At 36.7% G+C, this 23,767-nt stretch overlaps 1 protein-coding gene across 13 annotated transcripts; it reads left to right on the top strand.

Annotated features, from left to right (window-relative positions):
• The first annotated feature begins 1,007 nt into the window (after positions 1-1,007).
• mpzl1l (myelin protein zero-like 1 like) lies at positions 1,008-22,373 on the top strand. 13 transcript variants are annotated; one of them, XR_006372968.1, is made up of 9 exons: positions 1,008-1,314; positions 5,153-5,334; positions 6,985-7,195; positions 10,748-10,798; positions 12,141-12,270; positions 15,544-15,649; positions 15,735-15,803; positions 15,906-16,042; positions 16,383-22,373. XR_006372968.1 is itself a non-coding variant. In XM_044141009.1 (7 exons), the coding sequence occupies exons 1-7, from the start codon at positions 1,092-1,094 to the stop codon at positions 16,476-16,478; spliced, it is 1,047 nt and encodes a 348-aa protein (XP_043996944.1). In that variant the 5' UTR covers positions 1,008-1,091; the 3' UTR covers positions 16,479-22,373. The 13 variants fall into 13 exon arrangements, 8 of the variants coding, with proteins under 8 accessions (XP_043996944.1, XP_043996945.1, XP_043996943.1 ...); XR_006372967.1 differs by having other exon boundaries at positions 12,138-12,270; positions 15,982-16,042; XR_006372966.1 differs by having other exon boundaries at positions 12,138-12,270; positions 15,925-16,042.
• The last annotated feature ends 1,394 nt before the right edge of the window (positions 22,374-23,767 follow it).

The raw sequence follows: 23,767 nt of genomic DNA, 5'->3' as shown, positions 1-23,767 counted from the left end.
GGTATTGTTTTTTCACGCTTTAAAAAGAAGCAATAAAAACAGATATTATATGGAAATTATTAATTTCTAATTCCTTTTTTTTGAAGACCCCAGTGTAATTTATTGGCTCGTAAAGATTCCTATTCTCACTATTTCTTGTCTGATTCAGCAGTGTGGATTTAGATTAGAAGCATCTTTCTGGGGAAACCTGCAAGGGGCGACAAACAGCCAGAAGGATAAATCTGCTCTACGAAGAAGGTGTGGAAACAAAAAAGGAGAGGAACATGACTGTGAAGTTGGCCTCTGATTCCTTGTTGAGGAAAGAGATATTACAAAACTGTTATGTCGTCTAGCTCAATAGCATCTGTGGTGCACAGATCCACTTTGAATATATAATTTTAAGGTCAAGTTCAAAGTAGGGCCCTGTGTGTCTAAGGACAAACTACAAATCTGAACTTAAAATGTACTCAGAAAAATGTTAGATGCAACACAAAGGGATCCTCTTCTCCAAGGTTTCTGGTTTCTTTCTATTTTTATGGTAAATAGAACATCTATTGACTTGTATCTAAAAGTACATGTTGGTGCAGTAAAATCTGCTGCATTAAAACTTTGGTAAACACACCAACCGTTTTAAAGTGAAGACTAACACAGATTCTGTTTTTATTAATGATACCCAAAACTGTTTAGCAGTTTTCTCAAATCGATCCTCCAATAATAAGCAAACTATACCATTTATTTCCTAGCGTTATTAGTCAATACAATGGTAACCCAGAGATTCCCAAAATATGTTATATTTTATTTTTAGCAGATAGTGTAAAGGTTGAACAAGCTGGATCTAAAATGATCTGCACTTTTACAATGATCTAGTGCAGATCTGACACATTTATTTTGGAGTAGTTCTTAAAGCAGTGGTCTCAAATATAGTCTGTGCTCTTGCAGTTCTCCAGAAATGAACAAAAATACATATGAATGTTATAAGGCTTAGTGAGATTTAAACAAAAACAGGAATTGAAAATAAACAGCTGACGAATATGTTGACCTGGTAAAAATGCCTGTAGGCTCAGCCAAGATATGGCTTTAAAAGTCTCTTTAATTTTTATTTTGTGGTTCAGATGCTAAAAAGAAAAAGGAAAACCTTTAACCTAAGCGTTGCTTTGAAAGTGGTGAACTATCCCTTTAACAAACTGCCTGCTCGGAAGCTAGCAGTCGGAAGCGAACTTCATCGTCGTGGCCGAGGAGCTACTCCTATTTACAACAACATAATGGAGCCCAGATGGACGAAGAACGTTTGCATGGCTGTTTTATGGTCTGGGTGTTTGCTATGCGTTATATTTGGTGAGTATTAAACCTTTAAACTGATTTAAAATCCCGTTCCGTGACGCTTGAATTAGCGTTAACTGTTTTTTTCTGTGATAAATCACGGTCGTTAGCCCTGCGATGTTATCATCGTTGCTCCCCAGCCCCTGTTTTTTTGCATTAAAACGACTTTGTTTGGTCTTGCTGTAACAGCCGATGATAATTAAACACCCCGGAGCAGGATTTGTTGCTTATTTATTCCTACTTAACTGTCACAAGCTGGCCGCCTTGACGTTATGGATGACAAACTTTAAATTAACTGAAATCTGAATAGAGTTCGGTGGCAGACGATGGCTGCCGCCCTGTTCGCGGCTTCCTCTGAACGATAAAGAACGACTCAGGTCAGATACAATCACTGACTGGTTCGGTAGTTTTCATGTTTTAAAATCTTTTCTAACTAATAAAATATCTGTTAATATAATCTATTTTACAATTAAACAGGGGCTTTATGTTAGCCGTGTTTACATACGTGTCACCCAGTGGGGTGTAAAAATGGCTTTTTACATTAAAAAGCCATTTAATATAAATTTCAGCGAAGATGCTTTTATTTACAGTATTTTAAATAAACTATTTTGTTATGCTTCACTCACAGTAGCTGCGGGTTGCTTTTACTGCAGCACCACATCAGCAAATCCTCAGGATAAAATAGATTTTTATAATTTCCTTTCACCGAGCCTCACACATGTTGAGGTGTCGTCATTGTCAACACATCTGAAGAGCTGAAGCATAATCGGTTAAAAATATTGTTGTACAGTAATTGCAAAATTATAAAACGTTATAAAATCTTATAGGACTATTTGTTTGCAAATCAGAAAACAGGTGTAGTTAGATTAAGCGTGATGTTTGCACTACTAATTCAGTGTATCATATATTACCCAACATTCCATCTCAAGACACTTTACAAAAAATAGTCAGTTTAATTTAATCTCTCAGCTTCATCCTAGTCATCAAACTAGCTTAAATGAAGAGTGAAAAACTGAGAAAGTTAAAAGTTCAAATTCCAGCACTTAATGTAAATTAGAGAGTTGGGGTGCAGATTATTTTAGAAAATAATTATTCCATTGATGTTTTTTTTCTGTCGATAAGTCAATTAATTAGATAATGGATGCTTGATCATTGGTAACAGAATTTGGTCTGTGTATTTAGATAACTTTTTATTTTTATTTTTTATTTATCTTAAATGCAAAATATATGTATATTTTGTTCTGCTCTGGGTGTGGTGTTCTTTCAGTAAATAGTCCTTTTTAGTCTATTCTCCAGTTAGGGATTAATCAATTACCTGACTAGTTGACGATTATTTCAACAATCATTTAATCCTGAGTCATTACCAGGTCCTAATTTCATTTAACTCAACATGCAGCTATGATGCCAAAACTGTGTGGTAAACTAAGTACCTCCCACAATTCAACAACTTGTAAACCCATCTTTAGAAATAACACCTGATGTGGAGTGAGTGTAGGACTTTCCAACGTTGCTTCAGTTCTTTGAGAATTTTTCTGCATTTCAATCTAGCTGTGGCCTGGACTTTATTTATTTCTTATATATATATTTTCCTCCAGTCCCGCTACATAACATTTGTTTAGGGCCAAAAATGTTACTTGATCTGTTGAAAAAGTACAACTTATTTTGATTTAATTAAGGATGTATATATTCTGTTCAATGGGATGTTATGGATATCTTCAGGTAAATTATTTCAAAAGCACAGTTAGGATTTTCAGCGAGATATGGGGCTGCTTTTTAGGGTGTTTTTCCCAACCTGATAGTCCAACAGACTCGGTTCGATTGGAGTCCAAAGTTGCAACATTTTTTACATTTTCAGCTGTTGCGGTTCGTTTTGCTTTGGAAAAACTAGTTCCCCTCCTGTTCTGTGGTGGCGCTGCACCAAGAACCACTGGAGGAAATGACACAAAAACCTCTGAAGAAGACACTGAGGGCAACTTCCTTCTTCACAACATTGAAGAAGGAAGGAAAATGGAGAGGTGTCAGATTTGAACTGTTGTGTGATTTCTCTTTTATCTTTCCCAAAAGACCAGGAGCCATTAGTGCTCGGCTAATGTGTTTCTTTTGGGTGTACCCAGAATGCCATGTTCTATAGTCCACTTCCTGCTTTTGGAGCGGTCACCGATCCGCTTGGCATTCGCATATCATGATCCGTAACCTTGGCAACTACGAATTATTTTTACCTCTGGGAACAGCCGATTAGCATCTGAAAGCTGAAATAATACCCAAACTCCTCCATCGATTAATAATTTATTGTATCCCCTACTCAAGCCTCTCTCCGCCGACTTTCCAACAATGATTTAAAGAGGAGCAGCAAAAGAAAGGATGTGGATTAGCAGCGCTTGCCAACAACTAATGGTGTCAGAGGCCTCTTGAGATTTGTTACAAAACTGACTCCTACTGGTTATCCTTCCTGCCCACAGCATCACCATCCACAACAAGCCTTTGAAGATGCTTGGATGGTTAAGAGTTATAATAACATGTAACTTCCCTTTGGGATAAATAAAGTAGTTTTGAGTTGGCATGAATTGCAAATGGCAGCTCGACATATTCACAAGTATAAAAGTGCATAAGATCAGATGAAAGTGAGCATCAAAGCCACAATAAGGAGCTTTAAAAATTATCTGCTCACATGTGAACACAAAACTGCTGCCTGCATGTTCGTCGAATCCAAAACAGCCTGAAAACCTTTCTTACTAGAAGCTTTAATCAGAACGAGAAGTTCAGTCTGAGTCATTTGGGAATATTTTATGCAGCAGATCCACACAATTTCAGCAGTTTGAAAATGGATCTTTAATCCTCAGGCAGCAGCTTAAGAAACTGAAACTTGTTTTTTAGAAACACTTATTATCTTCAGAAGTCTAGCATGCAATAAGAAGTGGTTTGCGCTCAATCTTCCCCCTTATCATCTGACATGGAGGAAGTGGATGATGAACACTTCCTTCTTTTTTTTTTGTGAAATTGTCTCCAACTGAAGTTTTAATGATGCCAGAGTTGTTTGTCTTTCTGATGCTCTGGATTCCCTGCAGCCTCAATAATCGACCTTTTTAGATCCTTTGCTTGCAGCCAAAGCTGTGAAGGCCACATGTTTGAATATGTCAAGTGATTTGATTTTAAACATTTTTATTGTAGAAATATAGATAATATATAGAAATAAATATCCTTAAGGCAAGTTATTAATCATTATTATGCGATTACTAATAAGTTAATTCAAAAATAATCAACAAACCAGCTCTATGCTGTATTAAGTCAAGCAGAAGTCGCTAACATGTTAGCAGTATTTTTTTAGCTGCAGATGCATCCATTGTTACAAATGATCTGACTTTAATTTTCTGAGTTTATAAGTCATAATTCTGAGAATACTGTCTTCAGTCCATTGTTTAATATTAATAATAATAATAGAAGGAATTCTTTACTTAAAGCAAGCTCCCATATCTTGCTGAAAGTTACTTTAAGTGAGTTTTGTCTTATTTCTAGTGTACTAAGATACCTGTACTAGAGACTAGACTAAAAACATCTGATAAGATATTTTGGTTTTGCAGTCCAGCTGCTTGTTGATAAATGTTTCTTGGAACCAGATAAGCTCCTGGAAGCTGTGAGTAGAAAATAAACCTTCGGTTATCAAAGTGGGTGTGAACCTGGCCGATACGTTTCCACACACCAACCAGATAAAAAGCTTTTTCTCTCCCGTTATGAATTCAGCCTAATCTTTCTGTAGCTCATTGTCTCCCCAGTGACCACCTGCTGAGCTGTGTGCTGCTGTTGTTTCAGTCCCGTTACTAACACATTCCCTGACTCTTTTTCTCCCACCAAACAGTCACAGGACCTGCATATGCAATCACCGTATACGCTGACTCTGAAGTGATAGTGCAGAACGGCACAACGGCAGTCCTGCGATGCACCTTTGACTCCAGTGAAGTGGTGACCAAAGCCACCAGTGTGAGCTGGAGCTTCCAGTCGAATCAGCCCGACAGTCTGTACTACTCAGCTCCATACGTGGTGAGTCCCAGCTGCTGCTGCTGCTGCTGCTGTTTGTGTCCTTTCTGGAACATTTCCCACAATCCCAAGATGTTTTCCTGCCATTGTGTGATCTGTCCTGACACGTTAATAAAGGCTTCAACGGTTCCTCAGGGATGGATGTGCTAATTTGGTCAGACTTTGGTTTCAGATGCTTTTTTTCAGATTTTTGGTACCATGTTTACATGAGAAAGCTGCATGTAAACTGAAGCTGCTTGTGGTGTTTATATCTGGGGCTCAGCAAGCAAATAAAGTCGTTCATGACACTAATTTAGAAGAGAAATCAAGTTATAAATAGGACTGCGACTAACAATTATTTTAGGAATTGATTATTTTGATGATTAATCAATTTTAGTTGTCGATTATTCTGTTATTTATTTTGATAATTAATCGGATAAAAAAAGTGACACATTCTGCAGATTTAAGGGTTTTGACTTTTTTTTCCCCTGATTTTTGTTTTTTTCTTTTTATTTTGTAGCATTCCTTTAGTGTACGTTTGATCGTTTTGAGCAAGAACATATTTACATAGGTGTCTGTTTTAATCTTAAATTTGATGTTCATATTTTTTGTACGTATTTGTTTTAATTACTGCTCTGAGTGTGATGTGCTTTCTGCAAATGGCCTTTTTCTAGAGACCGTACAATCCAGTTAGTGATTAATCAGTAACTAAATTAGTTGACAATAATTTCAATGATCATAATTAATGCGATTAATCGTTTCAGCCCCTAGTGCTAGACTTATAACTAACAAACATTAAAGCACCTGGAGCAACACTGATATCCTTCAGGAATCTGTTGTCTGAAGGGAAAGCAACCTAAATGAACCCAGAAAGTGTCTTGTTCATGGAAAACCTGACTCTCGACCTGTTTGTTTTTTCTTTCTTTTCTTTTTTTTTTTTTACTGCCCGTTTTTGTTTACAGACAAGTCTGGTCGGGAGCCTTCCTTTCTGCTCTGATCTCCTGCAAAATGTAATGACACAGCCTGGGGGTCTTTAATTTGTCTTGCCTGAACAGATGTATGCCGTCAGCATCTGGAGAATGTGTGTTACACAATGAGCTAAGCTAAAAACATCTATTTTTTTTTTTTCCTGAAAGTTTAGACACTTTCCTGTTTAACAAAATCCTCTTAACGAACAACTCCATGAAACGGTTTGAGTCACTGATTGTTTTCAACATCTGGAAGGAAACTTTTATCTTTTTCTTTTGACTTCTTGAATCGTTTTCTGCCCCAGACCAATCCTGCATTATGTGCTGTGTGTGTGAAACGAATTAGGAACTTGAATAGTTAGAGGAGTTGGAGGTTTAAAAAGCAATTTGTAATTTTGTAGCTGCTTTGCACTCGTCTTCGTTAGATATGAAAAGTAGCCGTCTGCGTCTCCGGACAATTCATCCTGACTGTGTCATTTCAGGTCCTACTTGGGTACAGAAGAGGATTAGAGCCACTGGAAGAACAACAACAAAAACAGAATTCTGACTTTAATCTAAGATTTCTAACATTTGATCTCAGAAGATTAAAGTCAGAATTATTTAGTTGTTTTGTTTTTGTCAGTGGTTCCAATCCTCTTTGGTGTTTCTGCGTCTGATGTTTTCTGTTTTTAGTCTCAGATTTAAAATTCTTTCCTTTTTTTTCTAGATTCTTTACTTTGCCGACGGAAAAGCATATCCAGGACAAGAAGATTTTAAACACAGGGTTCAGTTTGTGGGAGACATCAACAAGAAGGACGCCTCGTTACAGCTGAGTCCGGCTCAGTTCAGCGACAACGGGACCTTCTTCTGCGACGTGAAGAACCCGCCCGACGTGTCGGGAACTCAGGGCCGAACGGAGCTCAGGGTTGTTCAGAAAGGTAGATTTAAAGATGTATTCACCTATGTAGATGTTCTTAAAGTGACAGTATGGCATAATAATGTGAGAATACCCACTCAAATATGAATAACTTTCATTTTTAAAGAACATTTAACACTGAAACCAGAAAACGTTTTAAATGTCCAAAATAAAACAAAGCGAATGAAACAATAAGAATTCAGGGTTTCCCGCAGAAAACTTGCTCAGCCCTCTGGTTGGGGTGCTGGGGCAGTCGTTCATTCAACGGCCCGTTGTGTTTTTGAGTTTAATAACGTTTAAAGTTGACAGGAAGTTTTAAAATATCACATAATTATGTGTTATTAGAAGATTAATGCTTGAATTCTGACTATAATGTCTAAAGAATGAAAACATAAAAGAAATCTAAAATAAATAAGCAATGTTTAGCCTGGTGACCCGCCAGGTAGCGCAGACTGACTACTTCATACTGGCTGTGAAATCCTTACAGTGTTTCTCAAAATGGCGGCTTTTCAGCGATATTAAAGGGGAGCATCTCTTTGACGATTGTCGTCCAAATGAGATTTAGTGCGCTCAATTTAATTTATCATTATTGATTTTTTTTGCAAATAACTACAATCTATAAATGTGAAGCAGAAAGAGGATGACAGGCGTTCCTGCAGCGGCTGCTTTGCAAACACCACCCAGGTGTGTGAAGAAGTGTTGCGCATAAATATTCCTGCATTTTTTTTTAGAATACTTTAGATATTCTAAACGCAAAATCTTTGACAAATAATTTGTAGTACCTCTGCGCTGTGATGTACTTAAAGTTTTATCACAATATTTTGTAGTACTATTGTTATAATGACAATCAGAACTATTTGTTGCACCTTTTTTAGGTAACTGTATGGCAGCGACTTTGTCACAGCAGTCATGGCTGTACAGGCACAAATACTGCTCTTGAAATTCATTCCCATTTGTAGTTAGTTTCTTAAGGATGCCAGAAAGAGGAAGTGTGATTTATATAATAAAACTACAAATTGTAACTGCATTTAATCATATTTTAAAATTTACTGATATTTATTGATGGTTTCATTATATATAAAACTAACAGTACAGACGGTTTTCGGAGTATTAAATATTAACATTACATTTGTTATGAGTAGTAAATAGAAATATAATAAGAAATTTATTACGTCAAATGATAAACAATACAATAAATGTCTTATACACGTATGTATATTCATATATGTGTATAAGACATTCATATATGAATATCAATGCAATTAATTCTTTTTTCCTGAATTAATTGCATTGAGTTTCAACAATAGAATGACAGAAAATGACATAACATTTTATATTTATCTAAACGGAGAAGAAATTGTATCCAAAAGTTTGTTTTTCTGTATCTTAAAATATAAATAATAAGGTGCAATTTTGTAAATAAAGTTTTCTTTTGTAGATAATTATAAAAATAAATAGTCTACAGCTCTACATCATAAAACCATAATGTGGGTGAATGAACTGCTGGAATGGCTCTTTTGAATGGATGGGGACAGTGACAGGGAATTAAAACTTTTAGTTCAGTTGTATTGTTTTGGTTTTGGAGAACTTACTTTAAAAATGCTTGAGAAGTGCTTGAATTTTAGTGCAGGAAAAGTGGTATTCGAGATATTACAGATAAAAAATTTTTAGGTCTTGCTTAATTGTATTTATGTCTATCTGTACATTTAGGGCTAGCCTCTCTGTCTTTGCAGGCTAAATAGATTTAGGCTACGTTCACACTGCAGCCTGAAGTGACCCAATTCAGATTTTTTGTCATCTAATTTTTTTGGAGTTATTCTCCACACTTCCAAATATATACGACCTGTATGTGTTCTCCAGTGTGAACAGCAAACAACCTGAAAGAGTACTGTATGCGCAGTAGAGGGCGCAATAACGTCACACATAGAGAGCGCGCTCAGTGTTTTGCCAACCGCCATAAAAAAGTAGTAGTGATCAGTGTTTGTAGAGGTAAACATGGATGCTAACGGTGGAGCATAGCTTACGATTTTAAAGGTGTTGTCCGTGCGAAGCCGGCATATTAACAACTTAAACCCTAAAATAACCCAGAACTGGACGACTTATGGGTTTTTCTGACACCCTTTTGTAACGGCCTGACTTGCAGAATTCTTGCAGTTGTGACTTGCCCTGGATTTTTACAGATGTTTTTAGGGGTGTCAGAGTAAAAAAGTTTGAAGAAAAATTAATCAGCTTACGAGTCTGTTTAGATCAAATTAGCTCCAATTTATTAACTAATGATGTGCACTTAGACCTTCTTTTAGTGTTGTAGTTTGGCCTCCATTCAGCAGAGGGCGCTGGTTAACCGCTGGCTGTAGTACAGAAAGAAAGATGGCGGCAGGGCCAATATTAGAACTGCAAATTCAAATGGTATAGTTTGGTGTGGGACACAAAATGCACTTTATGCAACTCTGTTTTGAAATATAGACACTTGTAAAGCTCCTTAATTTATCACCTTATTGGCGCTCATTCAGCTGAACTGCTTGACGGAGCATCAACTTTTTATTTAATTAGGCTCCTCGTTGTGTTTGAACACTTAACAAGTGTTGTTTGAGGGGAATAAGGTGGGAATGAACAAGCAGGCCCAGATGTGTCTGCTTGTTGTTTGTATCCAGCTACATGAAGCGAACAAGTGCATGTGATGACTTGTCATCTTTTTGGCTCAGCAGAATTTCAGATCCGCTCTGGTGGGAATTTGTTCTGCATGTTACACGTTAGCTGGAGGCAAACACACCTCTCTTCCTCTTTTCTCTTTGGAGTCACAGTGTCTGCTTTGGCTCGCCTTTCCAATACTGAAGATTAAAGTTAACCTTTTGATTTCTGTACCATAATTATGTCTGAATAGCCAATAGAAATTAAATTGATTTGGCTTTTTTCTACATAAAGTACTTTTGTGTACTGAACTTCCTGTGCACTAATCAGAAATAGGTTTCTCCCCCTGCACCATCAGGGGGAGAAAGTTAAGACAATTCCAAGGACCCTTGACTGAAAGGGGTCACCCACAAAACATGTTTTTGTGTTTGTTTGTTTTTTAAGAAATGGAAACAAATTTGGGGCCCTGCAAAGTGCCCAGTTAATCGTATTGTGTTTGTTTACTGTTGTTTTTACCAGTAAAAATTAAATTAAATTAAAAAGCACACATACATATTTGCACTGAATACCCGCCTGCCCCCCCCCCAGATCTGCATGAAGTTTTTCATTCCTGTTAGTGACGGTGTTCAGCAGCAGTTAGTAGAAGACAAGAAGACTATCGCAGCTACTATCCTGCCAAGAAAAATAACTGCTCTTTTTGAGCTGCTCTCAGAGAGAGAGAGAGAGAGAGAAAGACAGAAAGACAAGAGTGTCAATTTGTAACCCAGTTTTTCTCCAAGAAAGGTGGGTAGACTGTGTGAGATTATCAACCATTTAGAATAGTTAGCTTAGCTACAAACTACTTTTTGCCTCCATTTCACCAGCATTTAATGAATGAAGGAAACAATTTACCAACTTATTCATATATTTAACTTGTCCCTGTACCTTTTACTACACTTAACAACAGATGAGTCAGTCAGCAGCAGCTCAACCCCTTGCCCCCATCCCTGTGGAAAAGGTGAGCAACACTGATCAATGACAAGATAGTTAGCATCATTCCAGGAAATCTATGTGGATTTTTCCCACTTCTCTGCTCTTTTTACAATGACGCATCAAAAACAATATGTATATTACTGACAGAAATTCAAACTTTCTTTATAAAATGATAATAAAAAACAGCCTCCAGTCCTGCATTAGCTTGCATTTAAATTACAGATATCTGTTGCCACGTCCCTCCTGACCCGTCCTCTCATAAGTGAAGTTATAACAGTATATAACTTTTATAAAAAAATAAATGAATAAATAAATTAAACATATTTATTAAAACTCTCACTATGTTGTGACAATAGGACATGAGAGATTATCTGTGAAAAATGTATTGCCTCTACATTCTTCCAGGGCTCTAGAAATAACCAATCAGAGGCAGGAGGCGGGTTTTAGCGCTGTCAATCACAATCTCACGTAGCTGCTCATTCTCCTTTTCCATTGCTCTGTGCTATGCTGCAGCTAGAATAGTCTGTTATGTACTTCAACCTTTCTGCTTATAATATAGAATAATTAATAATAAATAGTTCAAGTTTACTTTTATGAATGCTGTTATTAACTGCAGACACCAAAAAGTGATATATATAAATGTTCAGAGTTATTTTATTTCTGTATCTTGCATCTGATTGAAATCTATTTTTGATTGCCATTTATGCTAGAGGATAGATATTATTAGGTGTTTTTTTTTTTATCCTAAAAGTCTTTCTCCATTTTTTTTTTTTTTTTACGCATAATAAAGACTTTGGAAACATGATGGAAAAGCACAATATGGCAAAACCTTTCACCATTTACAGCCGAGTTAATGCACAATTACAGTTCAGTCAACACAAAACAACATCTGGAGGCCCAGGAAGGTTAAAATTTCTCCTGTTTTGTGTTGTTCGGTGTTGGGTGTTACTTTGAAATGATTAAACTGTTACATTTAGAAATGTCTATTTAATAACAGTAGTGTGAATATTGTGATTGCTTTGTCAGAGATATTGTATGATTTCCAAACCTGCTTCATTTGAAAACGGCACAAATAATTTTCAAATCACCAAATAAGCTCCAGAGAAAGAGGGTGTGAGACCTGACAGTATAAAATATTCATATTTTTCTTTTTTTAAATTTACATAATGCTTTCTGTCTACTTTAGTTTCTTTCAAAAGTAAGTCTTTCATTTATAAAACTCATTTGTTCAACTCTACGCAATTATTTTGCAGCAACTGGTGGCAAAAGTAGCTAGCTAAATATTTTTATAAGTCACTGTTAAAGACAAAACAAATGTCTTGAGATTTATATAAAATTTTGCTTTGCTGTGTTTGCTGTTCCAGCAGAGTCTCTCCCTCAGACCAACACTAAGATTGTAATCTTAGCAGTGTGTGGTGCTTTAATTCTGCTCATCGCCGTCGCTATAGCTGCCTGCTTCGCCGTACGGGTGATTCAAAACCGGCACGATTACGAAGGGTGAGTAACTCTCCTCTGCTTGATCCCAACACAACTTGATGCTCTAATTTATGCAAACAGTTTGTAAAGACGCAGAAAAGAAGCGTGTTTTTTTTTTTTCAGCCATTTTCATCAAATTGTTTGGAAAAAGTAGGAATATTTAATACTTTACTCTTTAATCGAGTTTTTAAGTTCCAGCTATTGTTGCTGTTGTTGATTCTAATTGCAAATCCAGATATTTATTAGCCTTTAATTGCCTGGTTGATTGTTTTGGCTGCATGGTTTGGGTGCTTTTGTGGGCTTTTTCAAAGACAATTGTGTTCTTGATTTTAACTCCTTCTGCATGGGAGCTGCATCTTCTCTTTGCTTTCTAGGAAAGAATAATGAACAAAACTTTGGAGGCTTTAACTTGATTGTTAAATATTAAACTACACTTTGTACTATCTGAGATAGTTTGATCATGTCTTGCATGTCAACACTGAATGTAGATTTTAACCTCACACTTGATAGACGGTGTTAAACTTGTGCAGAGAGGGGAAGATCTCTTGTTTGAAGCTGTGGCTGCGTTGATTGGTGATCTTTGGGGTTGCTGTTTGCTCTGGTGTCAGTCATTGTTCTCCATCTCTGTGTCCTAACAACTAACACCACACTAACATTTTCATTTAACATCACTAGCAAACCTGCTGTCTCGTCATTCATTCACTTACATGCAGTTGTGTAACCTGATGTAACCTGTCAGCTATTCTCCTTAAGGAACAATCAGTCGATCTTTATCAATGCGTATTTATCTTTCACACTAACGGCACAGCAACAGGTTTATACATTAGAAATAAAGTTGAGCCATCCCTGTAAACCAGTGTCCCCCAAACCCCGGGCCACGGACCAGTACCAATCTGTGGACCAATTGGTACCGGGCTATATTTAATAATAATTAAATATTTCCGTTTTATTATTTGAGTCTGGAGGATCTTTTATTTTGAAAATCCTTTAACCGGATTCCCTCGGTTACGTCTTGCTCGCCAACATTGAGCCCACAAGCAGCAAAATGAGTCAGAAACAGATCAGATGTCTTTGGAAAGTTTCTTTATGAAGGGAAAAGGCCCAGAGAAGAGACAGGAGAATGGATTTATCCCGGTAGGTGATTCCCACATTCCAAGCTCTGCATGATGTGGTGACCGGCTCCTTAATGAGGGAATGAAGTTTCAAACTGATTTGCCACTAGAGACCATGAGCACCCTGTGCATAAGCAACACTTCGGGTGTAATTGTCTCCCAGATGGAACCGTCTGGTTGCACAAAAACAAGCTCAGCGCTCCCATTAGTCGTTATCGTGAGTTAAAATTTGCATGAAAGTAAAATGTTCAAATTTGTGGTGCATCTGTGTCTTATTTTGAAGGAATATGTAAACTTTACCGTAGCGACCAGAGTCAGAGCGCATTAGGGCAGTGGTCGAGAAGAGCTTGTGAGTTTTAGGAAAAAGGCGTTTGATAAAAGACGGCGGGAGCAGCCACTCTATTTGCTGCACCATGATTTGGAGATTAATTATGTACATAAATTCGAGTTATAATTTCAGCCTTAGTCCTCAAAATATCTAAAATTAAACCTAATTTAAAGTCAGACAAGACACAATTCGTATTACCTGGAATAGTTGCACCACTAGTAGGGGTGAGCATGTGTTGTTTCATTTCAAATTTTTAGTGATTTTGTGACAAGATTTTGGTTTATCATTGTCGCAATAAATTCCAATTATTGATGATTAAATTTCCCCTTAACTGTCCTTGTCCGGATTGAAAGTTTTATTATTTTTTCCCCACTGTTGGTTCAATAAAAGTGTCTATAAATACAAATAAATTTGAAGATAAAGTTATTGTGAGCAGTTCAGTGATGCACCACCACAACTTCTTTACGTTACTGATCTCCTAAAGAAGTGCTTTACAAATGGGAATGTTTTTCAAGAGCAGCATTTGTGTTTGTGGGGCTATAAGTGCTGCATCACACAGTCGGTGCCACATAGATACCTAAAAATGATGTCATCAATATTTCTTATTGTCACTTTTATCGTTATCACAAAAGTACCGCAAATTATTGCGATAGAACTTTAAGTCCATATTGCTCACCGCTGATATCTTGCATACCTCCATATTTAGTATTCATACTTTCAAGGTTTGTGACGTCTTGAGCCAACGAGCATTTGCAAAATAACAGAAATCAAAGTCTAAGACTGGATCCGAACCAAATTTGATGGAGTCAGAGTATAAATGTTTATGCTTCTTTCATTCACAGAAACATGCTTACACTGCTTGTGTGGATTATGTGACTAATACATCTCTATCTGCTCATGTTTACTTCGAAAATGTTAGCAGAAGGTCCTGCCCTCATAGAGATACCTTAGCAACCTGTCTCTTGTCATATAAACTCTCTATTGTATTCACAAAATTTAAGCTCAAGAAAGTTGTTCCCATGATTTAACACAATAAAAGTGAAGAAAATGTCTAAGACTTGAGACATTTCTCTGCATCCTCAGGTTATTGAGCCTTGTTTTCATATTAACATTTTAGAAATGATAAATAGAAAGTTCATTTTCTTTCAGTCAAAAAAGTCACTTTTAGATTGAGGACTAACAAATCAAGTTTTGGTAACAGAAAAAAATACTTTCTAGAATTCAGGTTTCTTTAATAAACATGCAAGTTACTTTCTAGAACTTGGAAGTTATTTTCTAAAACATATATGTTAAAACTTTTGGGATACTTTTTAAACTTCTTGGTTGCCTTCTTGAACTTTGACATTACTTTATATAACTGACAGGTCACTTTATAGAACTTTTAAATTGTTTTCTAGAATTACAGGTTACCATGTAGAACTTTTGCATTATTTTGTAGAACTTAAAGGTTAGGTTCTAGATCTTACAGGTTACTCTTAGAACTTTTACTTTCCAGAACTGTTACTTTTTCTGAATTTTGGTTTCCCAGAATTTAAACATTACTTTCTGTAACTTCTATCGAATGTAATGTTTACTTTGACATAACTTATTTTTTCAGAACATACATAATATCCGCCATAAATTTAGAACTAACAAGGAATAAATAAAATGTTAAGTTGCATCATATAGTACATGACTTGGGGGGCCATAATACCATCCAAATCCCGTTAGTTCACCTCTGACCTCCTCGCAGCTGCTTTGTTTCATCACTCATTGCTTTTATTTTTGTCTTGTGTCCCGTCATGTGTGTTTATGTTGCTATGACTGTGCACCGCTGGTTGCTCGACACCACTGCAAACCGTAACCCTAAACTAGATGTACGTCCCTGGAAGGCGCGAGCTCTGAAGCTCCGCGGCCGCTAAAGAAGGCGGAGTCCAGCCGGGAGGGCAGCAGGTCGACCGGCCCCTCGGGTCCGCTGCAGGTAGGAGCTCCAGGACGAGGAAATCCACGGGGTGCCACTATTTCAAAGGTTCTAGTCCTTTTTAATGATATCTCTGTAAATTCAGGCATGTTGTCAGGTCTGTCAGAAGTGAAGACCCAGATTTACGATTGGTTCTGGTGTGCTGCTTCGTCAGGTTGGTTCTTGAAATGACCGATTGAGGTTGATACAATATCAGGTCTATAATGTATTTTGGTGCTAAGCTGTTCAGTGATTTATTAACAGATTTATTTTAAAGTCTATTCTTTGAGCTACAGGGAGCCAGTGTAAGAACGCTAGAACTGGGATGAAGTGCTCTATCTACTTGGTTTTAGTGAGAACATGAGCAGCAGCGTTCCAGTTCAACTGCAGCTGCAAGATTGATTTTTTTTTTAGGTAAAACTTTGTTGCAGTAATCAATGAAATACAGATTTTTAAATATATCTTTTAAATCTTTTTTCAAACTGGGAATTTTATTTTTTTTAAGTCTAACTTTCCAGTTTTCAGGGTATTTTTAGTTTCACATTTTCTTTCATATAAATTTTTTTTTTCTTTGTTTCAAACTTTCCTTCTTTTGTTTTTGGCTAAAAAAGTTATTTATTTATTTTTTTATGACAAACTTTCTGGTCCCAGTTTAGCCTCATACCTGTTTGTTAATTTGCTTCTGATTATCTGAATGTTTTGATCTCCACTCACCGGTTTTCCTCTGTCGTGTGCATTTTGTTTTGTGCTTCAGGGCCCGGTGATATACGTCCAGTTGGATCACTCAGGCAGTAAAAACTCGTTCCATAAGATGGAGCCCGTGGTCTACGCTGACATCCGTAAAAACTGAAGATGGGGACCAAAACAAAACAAAAAAACTAAAAGAAAAGAAAAAAACAAAAGAAAACATAGTAAAGTATGAGACCTCTCATTTAGCTGCTCTTGGGAAGGGTGGGAAAGGTTTTAACAGGGACAGAACTGGTGCAGTTTCTCTCTCTACTCTTTTCTTTCTCCATATTTTCTCTTATGAAAGCATGTTATATGATAAACTAATGTATTAGTTGTTGACTTAAAGAAAAAAAAAAAAGCTACGAAAAGACTCCAGTTGATACTACATCATATCAGCCTTTAAAAAGTTCTCCAACACAGGGATCAAAGTAAAAAATAATGCCTTCATTGACATCATTCCAAGTGTAAATTATTTTATTTTAACCCTTGAATTGCTGTGCCCCCCACACACCCACCACTTAACCACCTGATAGCCTCAGACATGCTCAGCATTTCACAGATCTGCAGGCTGTTGCACCAAGTCAGCTAACATTTACTGACTTCCATATCTTAACAAGCGAAGGCTAAGATTTCTGTTTCATCAAATGAATGATCAGTTTCAGTGAAAGAAAGCGCCATTGCTCACTAGATAATTAAAACTGCTTGTGAGCATGCTGTATGAAGATCAGTTTAATGACTCATTTATCTCAATTTGATGGAGAACAATGTTTTTGTTTCATACAAAGTTATATGCATTTTTTAAGTTAAAGAGTTGTACGTCGGCTGACATCAGAGTAGGGCTGAATCCCATTAAGTTTAACTCTCAACCTCCAATGATAAATGTGTGAAATACACCCTAAGGAAGCAGGAAACTCCTTGTGATTTATTACAGTTAAATAAAATATGTTTTTACCGGATTTCAGACACAGGAAAACATACTTAGCTGCTTTTTGATTTGCGTCTTTGTCGTTTTGGTCACCTCAAACCTGATGTTTGGCATTTAAGATGTTCCGTACCAACCAGATGTCAACTTGCTTACCTTGGAGACGTTTCATACTCACGACTACAAATTAACAGTATTTTATACTGATAACCCACTGTAAAAACATGTTTACCAATAAATCCTAGGTAAAAACATATTTTTACCTATTTATTGTGGGTGAGTCAGTCTCACCCACAATAGATGAAAATAGATAAAAATCTTGAAAATCTTCCACAAAAAAACATATGGATTGAATTACAAGGTAGATGTTTAGACCGTTTCTGTAATTCATTCAAATCTCTGTGCCGTATTAACCCCTTACAGGAGAGCCCCGGTTAACGAGGGTATGTTTAACCTACTGCTTGAATTACATCCTGGCACATCAGAGACGGGAGGAAAATGGGATTCAGCCAAACGAGCTCAGATTGTTTCCTAAAAGTCAGGTTCTGCTCCTCATTTAAGATCCTGACATCATGGTGCTTTGAGTCAACAATGTTTACCCTGATAAGATGCAGGCAATGTCAAACTTAAAAAAAAAAAAAAAAAAGCAACGGTACAGAAGTTAAAAGTGCGCTGTAAATACACAACACTGTCTGTGCTTTCTCTGGTGATGAACTGAGAGAGGCGACTAAACCTACAGAGAAAAAAGGTAGAGTTTAGAAAGATGGTAAAAATGAAGCTACTTTTCAATTATTTTATGTCGGTTTTCTTTATCTGATGATGGCTGTGGGTTTTTTCCATACCTGACAGTCAGGTAGACTCGGTTCATTTAGGAACCAAACTGCAACATTTGCTAAATTATCAGCTGCTGTAGTTCTCTTTAACAACACTGCACTGTCTCAAATAAACCAAAGTCTTTGAAAAACCTGTTTCCCTCCTCGCCTGTGGTAGCGCTGCACCACGAACCGCTGAAGGGAATGTGAAGGCAACTTCTTTCTTTGCAAAATGTAGACATAAATGAAGTTGAGTCAGATTTTAGCGGTTGTAGGATTTCTCTCATGGCTTTGCCTGCTGGTGCTAGACTTGTGCGATTTGATTTGTTTTCTTTTTACCCAGAATCCCTCATGCTGCAATCCGCTTCCTGCTTCTGGAGTGGTCTTCAGTCCAATTGGCATTCACATAAGCATCCAAACCAGGCCAGAGTTCACTTCAGACCGAAGTTTGTGGGCGGACCAGAGTTTGCTTTTTTTGGTCTGCTTCAGAGTTCGATTAACTCCTCTCAAAACGAACCAGACTTTCTAGGCGAACCGACTGCAGTTTTGTTAAAGCAGACTAAACAGGGCTGGAGTGAACGGAGCCTTTAGGTAGAGCGTTCCCATTTGTGCACCTTACAAACAGAGCAGTGCAAGAAAAAGATCCGTCCAAACCTATGACTATATGCACTAATTAAACTTTTTAATGTTTTTATCCAAAAGGTTACAACACGTGCAGAATTTTTTTAATTCCGGTTTGCAGCACAGTTTCAGGAATTTAAACACTACTAATACCATTTTAAACTCTTAGCAACAGTTCATTAGATGTGATGGATTAAAACAAAAACATATTCTTAAGCATTTGGCTGCAGAGGATAATTTTGAGCTAAAATAGGGACTCAAAATTTAGTCAAACTTGAAGCAAAATACCTCTGTTGACATTTTGATACAGTCTAGTTAGAAGTACAGCTTGCTGGTAAAATAAATCTAAAGTAGCCTTTCGGGTGCAACAGTCTGCAGAAGCCGCAGTTGATCTCCATCATGGGCATCTCCATCGTGATCTTGTTTTGTAGAGGCGTATAGTAATGTAAAGTTAGATATTGGCCCACAGTAACATTGCATGCAGTTCTAGTAACATCTAGGAAGTGAAGTGAAGTTGGTACTGCTCACCCAGCTAGTGTTTTGCGCAGAAGAAGCCGCCTGACGTCGTGTTACTGTGAATGCTTCAGCTTTCTGTGAAGTTCTGGCATGTTGTCGTGGTACCCGTTGAAAAAAAAAGAAACGTAAAAAAATAATACGTAAACTCCCTTTTTGGATTTTCACCTCAGCAGCTTAAAAAAAAAATCAAGCATTTTGGGTTTAATTTCATTTGAATAATTGCGGGAGTTTTGGTTATTCAGCGTCATGTTAAATTATTTGCTTTTTGAATAAACTAGGCATGTTAATAAATGTTGCGCTGAGGGGACGTTTTCCTCTTTTTATAAAAAACAGGGAGATGTCATTTTGCATAACAAAACAACTTCTAAACACACGGTTTGCATGCAATTTACTAACAACAAGCATTTTTTTATTTTCCCCCAGATGTCTAATGTTTTCTGGTTTTCCTCATTAGCGGGCCAAATATGAACAGTTTTACTTTACAGATAGTTTTGAACTTTAAATGCATTCCAAGTTATTTTTTTTATTTCCTGTTGTCTTAAAGCATTTTAAAGCCAAATTTGTTTCCAATTATGTTGACGTTTTGTTGTGCAACCAGTCTGAAAGCCATCAGCTCATGGTCTCGAATGCAGTAATTTTCCATAATTGTGTTTGTTTGCTTAACAGTTGAAAATGTCGTGCTGTTTACTGTAAGTCATTCCAGTGTGGTGTGCCTGTGGGTGTCTTTCCAGAGGAAGGACGGTAGTTTGCTGAAGAGGTCCAGAAAGATGCTGATTTGTTTGTTGTTTTTGCTTAAAGTCTTAATTCTTTGTAACCAGACACTAAAACCTACACAGTGCCTGCATAGAGTACTGGTGTGAATGCTTCAAAATGGTCAGACTTCTTCTTTTAGTAAACACTTTAGTCCTCTAACCAGAATAGCATGTGAGCAGCATTTCCTTTAATAAGATCAGTCCAAGTACATGCTGTATATTAACCAATATAGGCTCATCTAAATGATGGAAACAACTTTTTCTACCTCAACAAAATCCAATTTTAGCAGTCAGATGAAAAAAAACAACAAAAAACAACAAAACTGTAAGAACTCCCAGCAGCGACAGTCCTGGCCACACAAGCGAACCTTAAAATCAAACCTCAAACTTTCCTCTTTCCAACAGCATCAGTATCTCACTGAACCACGAGACAAAGAAAAGAAAAATAATGCTTATTTCACAAAGCCAAAAAACATAAATAGCGTCTTACGTTTGCTCTTTGGTGGTAATAGTTCGTGTTGGAGTAAATATGTCCTCTCTGCTCCTGTAATCGTTTATTTCTGGGTGCTTTCTGACGGGTTTCACCTTTTTTAGCGGCAGATGCACTTCCATCGCTTTGACTGGTGAATGACGTTGTGAATAATTGACGGTTCAATGGACGGGTCAATCATCCAAATTGCCCAGTGTGCTCCAGAAATTTCCCTCTGTAGTTTACAATGTCTGACCTGAGTACCGAATGCTTTGACCCGCTGAGCTCAGAATACTTATAGAAGTATTCTTTTAATATTGGTTTCATTGCAAAACCAGTTATTACATAGAATGACTAACCAAGGATGATATATAGGTGGTATGGAAAATAACCAGAAACTTCAAATGGTACAGACGGTACCAAATTGTTCTAAAATTGCTCCTTTGGAAGGGTCACATAGAGTTTTATCAACTAACTCGTCCCCCAAATTTCTATGCTTAGCTGTTTTTATTTACTGGATTTTGGTACATAAATGGTCAGGTTCTGTGCTGCGGTTTTCTAAATGTTTTGGATTGCAACTACATATTTTGAACAGGATATTGGCATCACAAAGTACTTTTTTGGGGCAAATTCCGGCTGTGTGCCATACTCATTTACTTGTATTCAGTAATATGAGTGTAGATTTTTAGACCCCTTACGTTTTCTCTGGAGTCTTACTTTTTATTTTGATACCAAAACAACTCAAATTAAACTTGCGTGCAATAAATATAATACAATTTATTTTGGGCCATGCACGCCGTGCTAATCTAACAAAAATAGATCAGTCCTTTTGCAGTGAAGGATGTATTAGGCAAAAACGGAGAAAAAACCTTTCATTTTTACATAAAAACCCCAGAATTTTTCTCAGGGTTGAAACTAAGCTGAACATTCCGTCCTAAACTCTTTCAAAATAAAATCCCAAAACAGAAACTGTGATATTATAAAAGCCATAAAAGGTATCAAAACGCAAATGGAGTGACTCCAAGTCCATCTTCCCTAGATATGTTTGAACTTTAGTTGGTGTTTCTTCTGTAATATATGCCTCAATAGGGGAGATCCAAAAAAAGGGCTGTGTAATTTCTTTCTTTTATTTTATTTTTTTCTCTTCTTTGTCAGTTTATGAACCTTTACGACTAAATTACAAAAGAAATCCTTATTTTGACCATTTTAACTCCAAACAATGCAGGCACTGTGTCGTCTTCCACTTGACCCGTCTTGTTCGTCCTGGACCCAACAGGAAGTGTTCGGTTCTTCTTTTGTTTTCCCTTGCCGCTCAGCACCATGCATGTTACGGACTAACCCGACAGGAAAAGGAACAAAAATACTGACAAAAACCCTTTACTGCTGGTCACCTGGCTTCTAATCGTGACTTGTCGCAGTGTTTAGTGACGTTGTAAAAATTGTGATGTAAACTATAAATTATGAAAGACTCCCGATCCGGCTGAGCTCGCGCACGGCCGCCAGGGTTTCGGGTGTTACGCAGGGCTGGACGGTTCAGTCACGTCGAGTCTTGCGGAGCGTGCTCTGTGTTTTTCGATGGTTAGGTAGTTGTGTGTTATTTACGAATTGTTTGGTATGTTGTGTGAAATCTGCACTATGTCTTGCGTAACAAAGACAACGAATGCCCTGTGATTGTTTTGTTCTGTTTCCTCGAAATAACCATGGCCTCTGTTCAATGTCTTTAAAACTGGAATGTTGTACATTTAGTGCCTTTTTACATTTCATCAGCTAACTTGAACATCTGCTCAAAAATAGAAGATAAGATTCATTTATTTTCCTTTTATTGTATGTATTTTTTTATACACATAATATCGCCTCTGTATCCACTGTTCAAATTTTATATAAAACCTACTCCCGGTCAATAAAACAAAGTTTCTGCTCGTTATTTTTGCTCTCTCATCCATTTCTTTGGTTCTCGTTAAACCCTGAACTCTAGCTGTTTCCATTTCAAACGTGTGCAAAACTGTCAACGTTCTGCTAATGTCCAAAATAGCAAAATAGTAATTAGTTGGTCCAATCATTGGATTTGTTCATCTTCATGTGTGTGTAACCTTCCAAGCTGAAATATGTAACATTAATTTGTTTGGTTTATACTTTAAATGTAGCCGAAAGATAAATAACTGAAAAATTGTCAAATGTACAGCAGGGAAATGTCAATATATCATAACCTCACCTAAACTTTAATTTAGTGAAACTCATATTGATTTATTATTTAAATAAAGCTGCTTATTTTTGCTAATGTTGATCATTCTGGCTAATTCTTGAAACCTTAGTTTCTTTGAAAATATTTATATCATAGCAATAGAAAAAAACTTCTTATTGGAAAATGTGCTTCGTCTGCACTCAATAGTTGGTTGGGGCTCCTTTTGCATGAATTGTTTGGTCAAATATATGCATATTTTTCTACCACATTTTTTCCCTCCGCTAATCTTTCCTTGAACATGGAATGTCTGAAAAACACCCAACTTCTTTTGCGATGAGATTTTGTAGGCTATAGTCTTGTAAAGTATGTCATTGTGCCTAGTCTTTAATATATTAACACTTTTTTATTTTTACTTTTTGTGTGAAATATATCTGATGCAGCTGTTACACTGTTTTGTCCCTTTTGTGGGACAAAACACTATTTACATTCTAGTATCATTGACTAACCACGATTGCAAATGCCATAAAATAACATTTATGTATTTAAAATTATTTTCAAATAGATTTTATGCAAAGTTCTAAATTTGCAAGTGCTGAATTGTTTTTTTTTTTTGTTTTTTTTTGTTTTTTTGTTACTCGTCGGCCAAAAATATGTAAAAAGTAGCCCTCGGGGTATAAGGAGTCTGAAAGCAGTCAATAAATTTATATTATTGGTTCTTTTGTCAAATTTAGCCTTGGAATACTTTAAAAAGGGCTTTGATTAAGCCCACATTTACATATGTAAAGTAGTTTGTGTTGTCCTAAATGTCATATTTTCTTTATCTATAAGCAGAAGATATAACAGAAATAAAGGCTTTAAAACATCAGTTTTTGTGTAATTCATATACTGTGTTTCATTTAAAGTAACTTTTCAGTAAGTTATTAAATAAATGGGTCTGGAATATGTACTTTTAAAAATGCGCAGTAGGCTGCAATGCTTGGACATCACCAGCAGGTGGCAAAAGACTCCAAAAGGTGAGAGCGACACACCATCCTCGATAAAATGTGATAAAATGTGCGACAAAAACTTTCCTCGGCTCTTTGTTTATGTTAGGAAATGCAGAAAATGAGGGAATACCTGGTTATCTTCGACCTGTC

This window comes from Gambusia affinis, linkage group LG15 (genome assembly GCF_019740435.1).
Source record: "Gambusia affinis linkage group LG15, SWU_Gaff_1.0, whole genome shotgun sequence".
NCBI lineage: Eukaryota > Metazoa > Chordata > Actinopteri > Cyprinodontiformes > Poeciliidae > Gambusia > Gambusia affinis.
Note: the sequence above shows the minus strand (reverse complement) of the source record. Positions and strands in the feature narration are given on the sequence as shown.

What these genes read in the sequence shown, in the direction of transcription:
- mpzl1l (XM_044141008.1), top strand. Translation starts at nt 1,092, where the DNA reads ATGCTAAAAAGAAAAAGGAAAACCTTTAACCTAAGCGTTGCTTTGAAA. An exon ending in TTTGCTATGCGTTATATTTG is followed by an intron (nt 1,315 to 5,152) that starts GTGAGTATTAAA and finishes CCCACCAAACAG; the next exon opens with TCACAGGACCTGCATATGCA. An exon ending in GGGGTGCCACTATTTCAAAG is followed by an intron (nt 15,698 to 16,382) that starts GTTCTAGTCCTT and finishes TTTGTGCTTCAG; the next exon opens with GGCCCGGTGATATACGTCCA.